This window comes from Chaetodon trifascialis, chromosome 11 (genome assembly GCF_039877785.1).
Source record: "Chaetodon trifascialis isolate fChaTrf1 chromosome 11, fChaTrf1.hap1, whole genome shotgun sequence".
Lineage (NCBI taxonomy): Eukaryota > Metazoa > Chordata > Actinopteri > Chaetodontiformes > Chaetodontidae > Chaetodon > Chaetodon trifascialis.
In genome coordinates this window covers 7,044,312-7,058,350 of record NC_092066.1, presented here as the reverse complement: position 1 = coordinate 7,058,350, position 14,039 = coordinate 7,044,312, and the positions used below count along the sequence as shown (strand labels likewise).

At 40.6% G+C, this 14,039-nt stretch overlaps 1 protein-coding gene across 3 annotated transcripts in view; it reads right to left on the bottom strand.

Annotated features, from left to right (window-relative positions):
• Positions 1-3,546: 3,546 nt before the first annotated feature.
• LOC139338634 (netrin-G1-like) overlaps positions 3,547-14,039 on the bottom strand; it is a 62,542-nt gene continuing 52,049 nt past the window's right edge. For 2 of the 3 annotated variants that reach the window (XM_070973832.1, XM_070973831.1), the window contains exons 5-7: positions 12,066-12,092; positions 10,892-10,936; positions 3,547-4,568 (exon numbers count right to left, since the gene is read on the bottom strand). In XM_070973832.1, the coding sequence (XP_070829933.1) occupies positions 4,330-4,568; positions 10,892-10,936; positions 12,066-12,092 (311 nt within the window). In that variant the 3' untranslated portion in view covers positions 3,547-4,329. The remainder of the gene's footprint in view (positions 4,569-10,891; positions 10,937-12,065; positions 12,093-14,039) is intronic. The other variant, XM_070973833.1, reaches the window with a different exon arrangement.

Below are 14,039 nucleotides of genomic sequence, written 5' to 3'. Positions count from 1 at the left end.
AACTGCAACGCTCCATATGGAGCCACACTTGTAGTTGCATTGCTTTTGTTACAGTGACGGTCGAGCTGGCAGCTGAAGCTTGCTCAGTGACGGGTCAAGGACGACTTATTGATACAGCAGAGAAGTGGACCTGCAGCCTCTAACTTATATTCTGAGCTGTAAATCACTGTATATATTCTAAACATTCATGAAATTCATGAAGCAAAATAAATGCTGTACTGTCTTTATAACGCTTGGTTTGAAAACAGCTGGGGGAAGAAATGAACCAGGCTTTGCGTCCCCATTTTTAGCACAAGAGTTAGCAGTATTCAAATGGTTTTGGGGGGAAAAAAAGTTCCGCTCCACAGGACCAATTTGTGTTTTGAGTTTGACTGCTGTGCATTTCAAAGAGTATCACTGATGAACTGAATGTGGATACTGGATTGCTAATAAGCAGAGTGTTCCAGTCATGTTGCTGAGCCTCTTCTTTCCTAGACACTGAATACCCCTTGTCTTATGTTATGTAACTTTCTGTTGGTGCCACCAGTGCTGACAGTGGCAGAACACAAGGACTGCTCGTGTCTAAAAATGTCCCCCTAATACCCCCTCCTGAGTCTTAGAAGTGAAAGGAGGAAGGACAAGGCGCTGCGGTGACACAGAACCATGGGGAACATAACTAGCAAATAAAATCCTCAGGTCTTTTCTTTGTGCACTGGATTCTGACCCCCTGAAATAAAGCCTCATGCTGCACTCCAAAACTGTACCAAAAAATTACCATAAAATGCTCCACTGCTGCCATATGTAGCTTTAAATGTCAGCATTTCTGTTCAGATATTTATGATAGTATCAGGAAATATATTCATGCAGTTGTTCAACGTGCATGTTAGTTGCCATAACTTTTGCTGTCTCTAAATCTGCTGTAGAAGAAGAGAGTTGTTTTAAATATTCCCATGTCTGCACTCACTACAACAAGCAGGTCATGTAGAGGAATTATGGCGTTCATTTTCCTCTGAAGCTGAGAATGTCAATGTTGGCAGTGTGTTGCACTTGCTCTTGAGGCAGAGCAATGGTCTCCATCCAGTACTTCATCAACCTTTTGTGCCATAATCTGCATTTAAGTGCATGAGACTTGGATTTAACCTTAAAAACTTTTTTGTGCTAATAGCTTAATACAGCACAAAGCCAAGAGCAAGTGTCATAAAACACCCATTTTATTACACTAACATGTCATAAAGGTAATTGTCTTTCACACACACACACACACACACACACACACACACACACACACACACACACACACACACACACACACACACACACACTGCCTCTCAAACACTGCTCTAAAGCTTCCTTTCCTCAAACTGTCACCACAAAATGGTCTCAAGTGTGCCGCTTCACGTTCTGCAGAGCCAGTTTACAGAGAGGAACCTTGAACAAAACTATTAAATCACACAGGGCGATACAACTTTAATGTCGGATAGATATGATGTTGAACTGTATTTGGGGTAAGAACACAGTGTTTGTCATTTTAAGTCACATCTGCAATCTTAAATCTCTGCATTGACCTTTTGCTAAGATGCTGTTGGTGCCTATCGAGCTTTGTCTTCCTGCATGGTATGAATGCCGTTTACAAAGATAACTGAGGCAGATTTAACATTAACATTTTTGTTAAAAAGAAAAAAAAAATGGGTCCATGATTTCAGACACGTAGACAAAAACATTTCTAGCTGGCATCTTTTGGCACCTTTAACGACAACTATCGCTGGCTATTTTATCCACTGTAGGTTGCTAGCTAGCTCGCTAGCTATTTAAGCTAGCTTAACATTAGCGCCATTAGGTGTTTGAAAATGCAGCCTCCAGTTCAATTATTCCAGATTCAAAATGAGTTGTTTTAAAATCAGAACCCTGTAAAAGAGTCTTAAACATGAACTTGAAGTGTCTGCATGGCGCAAACAGAAAGTCAGCATCTTCACCAATTCATGATGTACATGGAAGAAAATCAAGAATCAGCATTGCTCTTGTATTGCAGTGTAGCACTAGTTAGCATGATAAGCTGTGTGTTGCTTAGCTAACATCCTTTGACAAGGAAGACAGACAATACGTGCTTCGCTTTTTTCACTTTAAATAAAAGAAAAAGCTTTACGTATGAGGATTTAATATTTTTGCTGAACGTAACATCTCTCTTTTTAAAGTAACCCACAAAATATGAAATGCTTCACAGCCATGACGTATAATGCTAGGTCAGGCTACTCTTGCGGTAAGCTAGTCAGCCAGACATGTTAAAGTTTGCATCATTCCTTAGACTTTTGATGGGTATTTTTGGTTTGGAAAGAATAAAAAACTCTTTATATAATTGCTTTTAATAAAGTTCACTACAACATGTGGATCCGAAGCTTGAAAGGCCTGCTGCACATTTTTGTGAACCTATGCTGTTTGTTTACCTATGACAGGCTAATTGCTGTTTTTGAGAGAAGTTTAGCAAATGGTCAATTCTTTGAGGATTTATTGATGTATTTCTTAATTAAAATCACTATCACATACTTGCTTCTTGTGCTTCCTCAGCAGACCATTCCTCTTTGTTTTTTTTACGCAACAGTATTGACCCATTTTAAATAGGCCTACCATATCATAGTTTTCCAAAAGTTGCTTTTCTAGGCTCTCCGTCAAAAAAGGCATTCGCTACTCTTTTCATCGACAGTGTCATTTAATGAGAGGCACTTACAATTGACTGTAACACAATTAGGTGTTTCATAATCTCGGGAGGAAAATTAATCTCTCAAATGAAATTGGTCTCAGTGCTCAATATGTCACCCAGTGGGATGCGACTTCATTTTTATTCATTGACCCTCCATGAATTAAAGCTCATTTCCTGAACGTGTCGCTTCTCAGAGGCTCCCGCAGCAGGATGCAGGCTTTCAACCATACCAGCTCAGAAAACCTCTCCCTCTTCCCATTTGATTCAAGGATTAGATCTGATTAAAGATTTGAGCTGGACAACCTCTGCAACAGCCGTGCAATCTCATTTTTCCAGAGTCTTCTCGTGATATTTACATATAGCTGATGAGATTTTGGCTTGAGATTCTTCGGATTCTGCCACGTTTCATGAGCACAGCAAGGATGGGTTACAGCACGCTGGAAAACACAACCTCAGTCATAGAACTTGGACGTCATTTGTTGATGATATATCATTACCAGCAACCGTTGCTTCAGTGAATAGGTCAACGATTGGCATTGATAGCTTTCAAAAATCCTGTAAAATCACATTCAGCTACTGTCATTGGCTTGTGCCTATCTATAAACAATACACATCTACATCTTTTCTCAAATGCCATATTACCATTGGATAAAATGACTACTGTTCAACAACAAGACAAAGACATGATTTTCTTTTTCCCTTTGGTGGAAGTGTATTGTGTAAGTGTGTATGTAAACATAGTTTTGACAGCAGCTCTCAAATGAGGAGAACCATGTGCCACACAAGCAAAGAAATAATACAACCAAACTCCTTGCGCACTCATAGTCCACATCTAGGACAGGTCGGCAGCAATAGAAAACAAGTAATACATCTTTTTGTTTTGCGTAGTCATGAAAATATCTGTTTTATACAAAAATTAAATACAGTTACAGTATGTTACAACTTTTTTTTCCCATACAGGTGAGCTCAAGCATGACTACAAAGCCTCTGAAAAAGAAAACAAAAAAGTACTAGATCGGTACTTGTCGAGGGGCTTGATAATAATACATGTGCAGCATTTGGCAAAACAACAGACACCCTTCAGCAAAGTAAAATCACCAGAGTCACCAAAGCACAGGGAGGAGAAAGTGAGGGGGGGAAGGGGAAGAGTGAGGGAAAGGAGGAGAGAAGAGGGTTAACAAGTAAGGAAGGAGGCAGTGAGGCAAGATGTTTTAAGATGTCCCCGTCCACATTATTATTTTTTAATAACCTCAGATGATACTTAGAAATCATGTGTCTAGTTTTGTACAGTTTGCTCTCAGAATGTGGGTAGCTCTATCCGAGTCTCCAGCCTGCCTTTAAAGAAGTATCAGCCAATGACATAATCACACAGCGAGGGCTCCAACCGTTTCCTCTGCGACTAAGACAGCAGTGACTTCACCAAGCCTTTCATAAATCCAACTAGTACTCAGCCTAACAGATCGGTGCACAACCTGTTGCACAAATAATACTGTCACCCAACATGTGGCCTTGGAGATATAAAAGAGTTACTTATATTGTATTCTTAGCACATTGTCCAGACATCCTTTGTCCTTAATGTCCTTAGGGTTGAGAGTTCACTCTCAACATACGTGGTCTAAGGGTTTTGGTAGAGGATGGGAGGTTCTCCAGGTCTCTCAACAAAGGGAAACAATCAATAGCGGGAGCACTACGAGGGTAAGAGCGAGCTGGCGGCCGATGGGGGGAAGATTGAAGGAACCCCGTCCAGACAATTGGTCATCACACTCCCCAGGGCCCTGGCAGCGAGCTCTCTCGCACAGGACGCCCGTGAAGCCGGGGGAACAATGGCACCGCTGATGGTGGTGGCACGTGCCACCGTTCTGACAGCGCAGCATTGCGTTGTCGCACACCCGAGCTGTGGAGACAAAGCAAAAAGGGCAGGGGAGACAGGGAGGGGTGATTAATAGATCACTCAGGGATAGGGAGGCAGAGAACATCAACAGGCAAGTTCACAGGGCACAAGCTGCCTCTTCTTGTCCTGTCTGCATGTCCTTAGAGCACAGCTGACACATTAGGGAGGGTGAAACCAAGGACTTTTGTGTAGGAGTGCGCAGACGGAGAGGAGACAGATAACCAGGGCACATACTGTATGAATACTAGAATGCAGCCCACAGCCTGTGAAAACCCTTTCTATGAATGACTGTTTATAACAAAAGAACACAGACAGACATTTTACGGATATTTTTAGGAGCACCAAAGGGACTTTAGAGCAAATAATCCTGGCAAAACAAAAGAGCAAACAAACCATGGCAGTGATGAGGTGAAATTAATGATTAGTGAACCAAAGGATGCCAGCGTATTGTGAGACAGACCCTCTCTGCTGGACAGAATTGAATTTTGCTTCCCACGGGCACAATGACACTCAAAGAAGAGAAAGAGGAGAGGACATGGGATGGATACCTGGCTCCACCTACACCAGCACTACCTTTGGTATGCAAATAAGCCTTTCCAGGTAATTCACCAATTGCTGTTGTTTTCGTCGCTGCGGTTAACCTTATAACAAACGATAAAACCCTGTAAGGACATTACATCCAGGACTGCACTGCCTTGCTGGCCACCAAACATTTATTTGTTTTGATATAGACTGATTAGGACTACATAAGCTGATTTTCACATTTCCAGACAAAAACTCACGACTCAATTATCCCAGGAAGCCCCTCTGCTGGCAGAGGTGAAATCCTGGAAGAGGTAATATTTGCCAAGAGATTTCAGTGTAATTGGATATCTCTCCCTGCATAAATAGTAATCACATTTTTGGTTTTCAGTAATGTGGCTCATGCATCAGAATAAACCCAACAAATAATCATTGCTCCTGCTAAAACTGATTAAAAAGGCATTGGTATTGCATTTAACTTAGTAATATTCCAATCCTTTTCACACAGACACCACTGTCATGTGCTTTAAATGGAAATTCCACCTGTGGATGTAGGGTTTTATTGTCAGTATGGGATTTTAAGGAATTTTGTGGCCAAGTGTTGTAAATTACACTTTTGGTGAAGCTTGCCTTGTCTGCCTCTACTGTGGAAAACCCTGTGCGATTTGGTGCGACAGTTTCCTTTTAATAGAGAGATTTATAATGATAGCGTTGTAAGAGCAAATGTATCAGTTCGTCCAGTCAGTCAAACTCCTTGCTTAAAATGCAGCAGGTTCTGGGGCTGCGTTGCATGATAGATTTCTCCCTGTATGATTTCTGAACACTGGTGCAAAATAATGAGCCTGGCAAGAAGCCACTGCTTTTTGATTCAGAGACTGACACCGAAATCTGACATTTACAATTGATGTTTTAGATAGATTAAACATTTTCGGCCACAAAACTTCGAATCGATGCTGGGAACGCGACATCATAAAGTTTATATTTAGATTAAACTCACACACGTGCACACACACACACACACACACACACACACACACACACACACACACACACACACACACACACACACACACACACACAAAACACCAGAGACCCTGATCTGCAAATCATATCGTGAATAAGCTGTTTGTTTACATTCATCTTCCTTTAAAGGCCAAATCAATACTGAGCAAGAAAAAGAATTATGGTCTAGATGCGAGTGAGTGTGATGAAAACATTTTTGATAATTTTCATAATTAGAGGCAGCTGTGAAAGGGGTTGAATAGGAATTATATTATTATTAGGTATAATAGGGGCTGGCATCATAATCATTGCTTGTAGCGTCAACTCCTCTCATTCCCTTTAAAGACCTGTTCCAATGAAAATCAAGATTTTCTAACCTTGTTAACATGGCCATATGGTGTTTTTTATATGCTACAAGACATATCATGAGCAAAATAAGCAGTCCACGCCACAGCTGAGCATTTGTCTTGGAACTGCAGTGGACCAATGACTCACAAACACAGATTCACATTCAGACAGTCACGGTTTCATATGTAACATACTTAAAGAGCCAATCCGGGCCAATGAAACGAAGGGTAATTCTAATTTCTAAGCTAAGTTTCACTGTTTTCCAAACGATGTAAGGGACGTGGCTCTGTTTTCAGCTGCAAAGTTGCAAAAGGAGAAATGGTGAGCCTTCATGTATTATTAAAGGATCTGAAAATCTGAGAGCCAAAATCAGCCTGCAGTGGCCTTTTCCCAGAGCACTGTTCTGAAATTTTTAGACAAAAACAGATTTTGCCACAAAACTAACACTGAGGCCAATTGCTGTTCCATCTATTAATCCTGGGGACACAGCGAGTAAGAGCCAACATGTTGGTATGTGTTTTTCTTTTCCTAACCGTAACCAGTCCCCAAAAATTCCATCAAATACAGGCTTAAGCCCAGCCCAAATATGTCTCAGGCCCTGACAGTCTTGGTCTCACAGGATCAAGACCTTACTAGTCCCAAATGTATGTACCTGATCTTTGCATGCATGAAGATGGACCTCTGAATCTTAAAGTGCAGCTGCCCGGCCCTCAGTGGATTCAAATATTAATGGCCTCCTGACTTCACCACAGTCAGTAACATCAACTTTCTAATTTTACAGCTAATGGAAAACACCTGCTCTGTCTGTTTTGGTAAAGATTTCCATGGGATTAGCTAAATCTCCAACGTCTAGCCTACACATTAACTTTGTTGCCTGTGGCCAGAGGATAATCTGTGTGTCCTCCAGCAAACCCTCAGGACCATTGTCTAAAAGCATCTGTAGCCCAATTAGTTTTCTTTTCCACAGGCTGAAGCCTGCGGTGTCTTTGTGGAGCCACAAAATATAGTGTAAAATAAGTCAATTATCTTGTGTTACTTAGACTATGTGTGAAACAATAAAAAGTCCTTTAGCATCTTCAATTCCTATCTATTATAGATGAGATGAACATGTGACAGTGGCACAACACAGTGAGGCAAAATTTGGGACGTGAGTGAAATAAGGTATATTTGCACATGCACAGTAATCAAAATAACCAGTATAACTAATTTAAACCTGAAATATAAAATATGATTATAATCTTAAGAATGTTTTAAGGGGCACTTGACTAATTAGTATTGCACTTCTACAAGATTGGGGGGCTTAGATCAAAATTAAGGCAGCAGAACCTCAGGTATCCTCACATTTATCTAGCATAAGTAAGTGTAGGCCAAGCCCCCAAAACACTGGATCCGACAAATAACCTTTCTTTTCAAACTCCATGCCCCAGTTTGTAACACAGGATCTTTGCTTAAAGACTGTAGTCTCAAGCCAAAGCCTGGTGATATCATTATGGGTTCCTCTTTATACAACTGTTTGGCAGGCTGAGACGAGTGCACTGAACCTGATGTGTACAATCACCCTTTGATCAGAGATACTAAAATACAATATCATGCTTCTTGAATGATTTTCTACATACAGCTTTACCTTGACATCACTCACACTCAGACTGGTGCTAGAAGCAGGTGAGAACACAGCAATTCAAAACTGGGCTAAGCACCGGCGTACTCTCTCTGACACATATGTGCACCTGACACGTCTGTCAGATGTGTGACATTTTAGCAATATAACTGTTATAACAGATCCAACTCTGGGCCTTGGTGTTGCACAAAGCAACAAGGCGAAGATTCAACGAAGTCACACGACAAAAATGATAGATAGAAAAGACAAAGACCTGAATTAAATTTCTTACTGCTGCTTGTGTGACTGGAGGCATGATGCAATCGAACGGTATGTTCATTCAATCACACACTATTGACTGGATTATTGGGTCAGTTAGGACACATTTCATCTAGTATGCTACTGAAACATTGGACATTTTGTTCCTTCTGTTCAGTTTTTGGTGAATCTAGCCGTCAGTTTATGTCCTAGACATACTCAGGCAGTTCTGTAATCCTCTCATCTCAGTGAACTCTTGATGGCCTCAGACACTGTGCAACTGAAGTCTCTGAGATACAGCAAATATCAGCATGATATCAGGTTATAAGTCACAAATGGATGTCCTAGACCGAAGCTCCCGTCACTCCTTTTGTGGAAGATCTAACCCTTATGTCGTAGAAAAAAGTTTGAATAGCCCACCTTTTTACATCAAATCTCTGAGTTTCATTGCAGTCGTGTGCAGCCTGAAAGGGAGTTATGGTATTAAAGATCCCCCCCCGCAGCACCTCCATTTAATTACATACAGTGAAGAGAAAAAATCATATTCACAGTGATTAATTTAATAGTTTTAAAAAGCCTTTATAGCTATAGATTCAGCAGTGCAATTAAGTATAGCTGGAGACAGTTTTCAGATACAGGATCTGCTAATTATATGCTCGGAGACAGAACAGTGTTGCTTCAATTACACTGAATCAATAACTTTTGCCATGATGTCAGGGTAAACTGAAACCTGCGTTCAGCCTTCTGTTATCATATTAACATGAAGGCTTCATCATAAGTCATGACTCGAGGCGCTGAAGTTCAATATAAATTGTCAGCTGTGTGTTGGCACTTGACAGTAGCAGGGATAGAATACTGCATCTAAAGACAGAAAGCGCCGCTGTGTCTTTCCTTTGAATCAAGTCCTGTGCTCGTATAAGTCACGACTAGAAGATTAGAAAGTTAAAGGTACAGTTAAAAAAATTGGGAAATATTCCCATTCCTACTAAGAGATGAGAAGATTGATGCCACACTCATGGAGTTAAATGTGAAGCTACAGCCTGTTAGCTTAGCTTAGCACAAAGAGTGGCGGCGTAGGGAAACAGCTTACCTGGCTTTTTTCAAAAATATGACTACTAGCAGTAATAATGCACGCTCATTAACACGCTGTATCTTGTTTCCTTAGTGTTTTCACAAACACAAATGTAAAATGATAAGTTGTGTTTTTTTGGGGGAGTAGTCCAGCTAACAGTTTCCCTCCGCTTCCAGTGTTTATGCTAAGCTAAGATAGGCAAGATAGCAGATAAATGTATTTCCCAAAGTGTCTTCCTAAGATATTAAAATATTGCTTTAAACATTTGTACAAAATGTTGATTTCTTTTTTAATTATTACAAAATTACTGGTGTTTTCCAGTAACACCATTTGCAATCAAACCTTGTTCAGATTGAGATTTACGTATGTTGTTATTTAGTCATCAAAGCAGTCTCTGCCCACGGCTCAACAAATATGAGGATTTTTTCTCTTTATGTCACTGACGAAACAGAACATTCAATGATGCCACATTTGACTCTTGAGGTGTTTTTTGTTCTATTTGAAGGGTTTTTGTTCTATGATATTTGAAATGGCAAACTACAGATGCATCAGTGTAATTTGTAAATGAATCAAAAGTAATTGCCAGTTGTAGTCCCACATGATAGCTTGTATTGCACCTGCTAAATAGGTTCCTTGTGTTTATTTCAGAGACCCTGCTGCTGCACTATAAAATGTCACCTCTTCACTAAAGAAAATGTCACCTCTCCTTGCGCTGAAGGATTTTCCAATGAAAACACCTACTGACATGGGACGTTTACAACTGCTAATGTACTGTAAGTGCAGCAAATACAATACACCTACATGCAAAAGCTTTTCATGAAATTGCTACAGGTTGCTACTGTGGTCTGACACTTTATATGAGAGCGATGCAGATTACACAGGAAGGCACTGTTTGTGATCCACTCCAGCACAGTAGTTGGTTTTATTTCACCTCTGACTCATTCCCAGCTTTGTGAATCCAGAAGAGAGAGAGACAGATATGCCCTCCCTTGATTGTGAAAATCCTGAAAGTCCTCTTTTAATTTTTTCTCCTCTGGCTTTGAGAGCAGTGGTGCAGATGCAACTTAACACTCACTACACAGGATATATCTGGGCCTGAGGATTAGCTGGAGATAGCTGGAGATCAATCTACATAAACCCCCCTGGAGCTCCTTCTCTCCTTCCCTCTCCTTCTCCTCTTTCCTTTTTTTTCCTTTAGAGCAAGGCAGAAAGGGTGCACCCCCAGAGAGAATTCTGGGTATTTAAAAAGAGGGCATGATCAAAGGGGTTAGGAGGCTGTGGACTCTGTGATCACGAGGCATGTGGTCCATTCCCTGCAGTGTTCTCACAACAAAAGGTCTGCCTTGTAAGGACCAGCATGTGTTTGTGTGTATGCAGGATGAAAGCGTCTGGGCTTTGGGAAAACAACCCATTGCATGCCGCTGTTTGCATATTCTACACTGCACTTTCCTCTTCGAATTCCCAATCAATCAATTCTTTCTATGTATTGTTGGTGTCATGCTGAAGTTGCAAAGCCTATAAGCCTACCTTGGTTACGATTTGCAACACCGAGAGATGAAGCATTTGCTCGATCTGTGTAAAAATGGGAAAAATTATATATTACACTTCGAGTTGCCATATAATTCATGCTTTTATGTAGTTAAAGCACTGATGGGCTGCATGCATCTCCGTTTTGCAATAATAACCGTTTGTTATCTGGGCTAATTTGCCTATGAATTATTGGAAAATTTCTGCCACGTGTCTGGAATAATAAATGCACTATTGTAGAAGGCATGCAGCTTAAATGAGTGAATGTTCCACAAGACAAAGGCAGGGACAGGTACACAAAGTAGCTGCTTTTGTTATCCAGTATCAGTGAGTCACCTTCAGGCATCAACATGTGTAGGGATGCATGGTGGGAACCACGTCTTCATAAAAAATGCTATTCTCTTCTCTGGCTTTGGGCAAATATCTGTCTGTGCGCTTAAAGCAAATATTCTAGCGTAGAGAGAAAATGACTCTCAGGAGTGCCTGCTGATACGCTCGCCCAAACATGCAGGACTCTTACAGTAATTCATGAGCTAGCAAGTCATTTAATCTTAAACTGTATTAGTGTTTTAGCTTGTTAAATACAAATCATATAGTTAATATAACTGCTGATCATTTTGCAAACCATACTGCAGAGCAAGGGATTTTCTGCAATGGAAAGCCTGCAGGCTGGGAAATCTTTCAGGCATCCTTTGATTTCCATTTATTTCTGCACAATATGAAAATCAAAGGGTCTCTTAAATCCTGATTGGGTTTGCAATTCAACACAAAGTTTTACAAAGCTTCATGGCCATTAGGTCAACTGCTTATTGATTTAATGCTACATGGAAATAATTGGAAATCAGCCAGTAAAACCAGATGGAAATTTTGACAGTGGGAAAAGAAAATTCTACTGGTTTTTAATTATTTTCTTTGGATTTTACTAGTAACAACTGAGACTATTAAAGCTGCACTGGAGAAAAGCTTTCTCACACCATGCATTGGATCACTTCCATTAATAAAAGTAGGACATTAAAAAGTAAATTCTACATTAACGGTTTGTTAGAAATGATTTTTTTTCCAGTGTGTAAAACATACTTCTGAACCATTACATTAATGTATGGCACAAATTTACAATCGAGAGTTAGCCAAACCACAAGTCAGCATGCCATTTTAAAGAGCTTGATCAACTTACGCACTGGTCCATGATTACTGGGAACACCTGCAGAGACAGAGAGGAAATAATGTTAATTAAAGCATGACTCATGTCATTTCACTTTTGAAACTTTGGCCATGGAACTGCAGGAGAAAACATTGTTGTGTGTGTTGTTTGCCTTGAATAATTCAAAGCCCACTTGGTCTCCAGTTGGTCTCCTCTGTGCTCACTGATTAACAGCAGCCATGGCTGTGACCACTGCATGGTCCGACACCCACCCTCTTCTGATGATAATAACAGGTCTGCCGGCGGTGAAATGTCAGCAGAATCAAAACTCTTAAGTGCCGAAAAGTCTTTTCATCGGAACTCTCATTTATGTTTGAAATAAACATGCTATCAAGTTTGTTTGCCTTTACTGCTCTTAGCTTGTCTTCAAAGGTGGATCATTCCTGTATCATCTTGGAATCACCATATTTCTCCGAATCAAACCAGTCAAATAGCAGCTGCAAATAATTCAAAGTGCAATTTTCTGTGAATGTCAGGTTAGTGGGAAAATACTTCCAATGATGTTGTGTCAGATGGAAAACATCACCTGTCTGTAAATTAAAAACAGTTGGTAGAAAGAAAAATAAAAAAGCATATTTAAAATCTTTGAGCGGGAGCAGACTGTGGCAACCTTACTGCGGCTTTGTCTGCAACATGTGTGCCATCAGTGTCTGGCTGCAGAGTCACAATCTTTGTGTTACATTAATGCAATCAGAGGACAAATCCTACCCCACAATTAGTCCAATTTCTGATTCTTTTTTCAAGCTTTCCTGCTTTGTCCTTGTGAGATTATGTTCCACTAGGGTTTTCATATTGTTTGCACCCCATTCATCACTTCATTACCAGTTTGGAGCTGTCGCGGCAACTGTTGGCGACAGCAGAACACTGCAGCAGCAGGGGAAAGAACAGATTTTAAGCTCCAATTTGCAAGAAAGCAAGAAAGTCGAGATTCCTAACCAATAGTTGTTCTGTGTAAGAAATGGAGGGCAAACAATATTGCCCTCTGAAGCCAAAACACATTCTACAGTCTGATCAAACTCTCAGCCCCAACCCCTCTTAACCTGTGAACCTGCTTGGGAACACAAGATGAGTTGACGCTCCCTGCAAAGTGGACTGTCAACATAATTCCCGAAGTGATTCCTCTTCTGCTCTGCAGGCAGCAAGATTTTTCTCCTCCTTCTTTTCGTGAAGCTTTGGATTTGAATCACTCTCAGTGACTCGCTGCTGCTGACAGCTACGGCCCATAGCAACACAGGGCTCCATTTTGGGCTCTCTAATTTATTAGATGAAGGGTCACGTATGTCCATATATCTACATGTGCAGGGATTTGAATATGTAATAGACCTCGCCTTGTTCCTACCTGTGAGATAAATGACTTCCGTGATTAAAGAGGAAGACTTGATGACAGATGAAAGCTATTAAACCATAATTACATTTTGCATGTTCAGCATATTTGTCTTGAAAGGAGGGCTGTATGTTTAATATCCTCATAGGAAATATGAGCTTCACATAATGGATACAGGCATGTTAGCGGGTCTGGGCTTTACTTATGAGAGAAATAAGAATAATTTAAGACAAAAGTGTGTTCGTTCAACACCTGGGGGACCAATATTGTTACGTCACTTCCACATGCAACATTATTGCATTTTATGCCACTGCCAAACAAGTGCTAATATTGCTTTTGATATGGCCAGACCTTGGTTTCATCAGTTCAGTGCAGATGCGGCCAAGTGTTGGATTTTTTAATATCGGCCTGTCAATCTGACAGTGAGCACCACATCGCAGGGAGACTCATAACACAGAGGAGGTACAGAGGTAAATCCAGCAATATCTCCTTAGAGTTCACAACAATTCCAACAAACAAACTCCCACACACATTCAAACGTGTTGCATGTGCATGCACACACACACGCACACACGGTTTTGTGCACACGTGTGCATTCACAACTACTCGTAAGACACATACTA